We start from the raw sequence: 2,657 nt of genomic DNA, 5'->3' as shown, positions 1-2,657 counted from the left end.
CTTTATAGTACATGGTTAAAACTTCTCCAAACCTTTATACGCCTACCTATATGCGTATATCTAGGGTATGGCAAAACAAATGGACACGAACAAACGACTTCTTGTAAACCCACAGAAATTTTAGCTGTAGAAATGCCACTGACAAAAAAATTGCTGTGCCTGCACTCTGCACAATGGGCTGAGCAGTCTTTCAGTTTGAGTTGTATGGGTTTTCTTTGTTCCATGACAAGTACGAGGGGTCTCCAAGGGTCCTGAAACGGAGCGTCACCAAGTATCAGCACACAGTCGCTTCAACATTTCTTCTAACTTTGGTTCAGACCAATTTCTTTCTAACATTGAAGACAAGTAGTAATAAACCAAAAAAAAAGGATGCACAGCACATCACGTGAGCAGCGTGACGAGTCCAACGACGCGACGGCGTACCTCGGCTTAAGCACGTAGAGCACGACGAAGCCCATGGCGAGCAGGAGGCAGATGCCGCCGATGGCCACGTACGCCACGCCGATGAAGTTGTTCCTGCCGCCGATCCAGGATGTGGTGGACAGGACCAGCGCCTTGGTGCCCCCGAAGCTGTACGTGTTGTAGTTGTTCTGGATCACCACCGTGATCTCGTCGCTCGCCATGATGTCCGTCTCGATTCGCCCGTAGAGCTTCCTGAATGTTGGGAGGGCGGCGGTTCTCATCCAGACAATGAGGTCCTCCTGCTGACTCAACTGAAGAAGAAGAAGAGCGGAAGTGAGATTCAGGATGGAAGAAGTAACATCCCAAGATGACTGCTCAGAACATTCAGAACAGATCGAAGAAGCTGCTGCTGCACCTGCACTGCACTTACCGGTAGTTTCTCATTGAGCTTAGCACCACCGATCAGGCCGCCTTTCTGGAAATTGCTGGGGAAAACGTCGCTGCCAAACTTTGTGTTCTTGTCGCTGTCCCAGGCTATGTTCTTCTTGTTCACTTCGACGGCCTTCTTGTTGAGAGAAAATGAGTAGGTGTCGTTGAACAAGCTCCAAGCAATGAGGCCGCAGGGCACAATCGGAGCGCCGTCTTGGCTAGTGGCTTCAGGCTCACAGTTTGTTATCATACTCGCTGCTTCTTTCAGCCGCAATTGTTTGTCGTTTCGGCTCTTGACATACCTGGGGATAGCATTACATGGCATTCAGTCCGACAATGGCCTGTTAGGTTTGTACCTGACGTAAATATTCAGTTAACAGAGTTTGTAAAGTGTATAAAACATTAAGTTCTAGGGATCACCGGCGATGATTCTGATAGAAGTTTTCAAGCTGGTAGTATATGTGTATCGGCCCTTTCATTGGTTTTGGCACCTGAAAGATGACACATCACCACCATTACTTACGAAGTGATTGAAGTTTATTTGCAAGTTACACAGGTTCAGGCAGACAATGGCATACTCACAGTGATCTTCCTTGTGCACGCTTTGTCGGTCTTGGTATCCTGGATGAACCCGACCTTGTCGTTTGCAGATACGCACTCGGCATCGTATCGATCTATCAACTCAACAATCTGTGTGCGAATCAGGTTAAGAGACAGCCGAGTGCATCATCGTAGTGTTGCAATGGAGGTTTCAGAGTGAGCGTGGAAGCTGCATACGTCCTGTGATGCAGACAGCGAAGCGAGACCGATCGGGACGAAGACGATGCCAATGAGCGAGAAAGCGCCAATGACCTAGGCAATGCAAACATGTTCAGGTTCGGAGACCAGTTTTCATGGTTAGAACAAGAACTTTGTAGGTACAGAGGACGGTGTAGTGCTTACAATTCCGGGAGTCAAGAGTGGCTTGCATGCCGGAAGCTCCTGCTGTGTAAACTTGGAATCTGCACCACCCAAGAGACTTCAATGGCAGAAGCAGGCATCAAATCCCCCAAGAGATTAGGCATTTGATATTCGAGAGGTTAAAACTAGAATTAAATGCTAATTACTAAGATTTTCAATAACACCATCTCTTCATTCCTCAGCATTTGGCAAATTGAAAAGGAACAAACAATTTTTTTAGAGAAAAGGAACAAACAATTTGATATCTATACCAAGAAGAAAAAAGACACATTCATCAGAACAAAAGGGGAGGACAGCAGCGCGTACACTTGGGCTTCTTGGACCGCCGTGAGGCCACGGAATCGGTCTCCGATCCTGACACACTCATCTACACCCACAAAAGCAACCACAAACGGCGGCGATCAAAATACGGTCGAATTACAAAATCGTGATCGGAAACCTGCATTTTTACCAGGCCGCAGGCGGGGCGATCGTGACCCGATCGCAATCGAGGTCTCTACCGGCAGGATCGAGGAGGGTTCTGTCTCTCCTTCGTCGCGAGGAGGGTTCGTCAGATGGGGGACAGACCGTCCCTATCCCAGGGCTCTTCTCGCTAGAATGGCGGGGGCACACTAAAGGCGCATGCTGCTTCCAATAAAGATTAATTACTATACTAGATAATAAAAAGTATACATCAGCCCACACACTATTTTCTGCGTAAAAAAACTAAGATGAATCCTACACATGCAAGCAAGAATAGATAACACTTCCGCTAAAAAAAAGAAGAATTGATAACACTGCTCACATCATCCATGTGCATGCAAACTAAAAAATATGAAAAGCCATAAATTTTAAACCACGAATCCAAATTAAATTTTAATTGCATC

General features: G+C 46.7%; 1 protein-coding gene across 1 annotated transcript; it reads right to left on the bottom strand.

Moving 5' to 3' along the window:
* On the bottom strand, positions 1-2,373 carry LOC120667404 (ALA-interacting subunit 1-like). Its single transcript, XM_039947485.1, has 9 exons — positions 2,243-2,373; positions 2,098-2,158; positions 1,774-1,832; positions 1,609-1,683; positions 1,414-1,521; positions 1,252-1,322; positions 833-1,133; positions 424-713; positions 1-251 (listed from the first exon to the last, which is right to left on the bottom strand). The coding sequence occupies exons 2-9, from the start codon at positions 2,156-2,158 to the stop codon at positions 191-193; spliced, it is 1,026 nt and encodes a 341-aa protein (XP_039803419.1). The 5' UTR covers positions 2,243-2,373; the 3' UTR covers positions 1-190.
* Between the last annotated feature and the right edge of the window lie 284 nt (positions 2,374-2,657).

This window comes from Panicum virgatum, chromosome 3N, assembly GCF_016808335.1.
Source record: "Panicum virgatum strain AP13 chromosome 3N, P.virgatum_v5, whole genome shotgun sequence".
Classification (NCBI taxonomy): domain Eukaryota; kingdom Viridiplantae; phylum Streptophyta; class Magnoliopsida; order Poales; family Poaceae; genus Panicum; species Panicum virgatum.
This window is presented reverse-complemented; position numbering and strand designations above follow the sequence as displayed.

Excerpts from the sequence above, each read along its gene's own strand:
- LOC120667404 (XM_039947485.1), bottom strand. The coding sequence starts at position 2,158 with ATGAGTGTGTCAGGATCGGAGACCGATTCCGTGGCCTCACGGCGGTCC. Across the intron at positions 1,833-2,097 it reads GCGGTCCAAGAAGCCCAAGT|ATTCCAAGTTTACACAGCAG; the intron begins GTACGCGCTGCT and ends TGGGTGGTGCAG. Across the intron at positions 1,323-1,413 it reads CGTGCACAAGGAAGATCACT|GTGCCAAAACCAATGAAAGG; the intron begins GTGAGTATGCCA and ends GTCATCTTTCAG.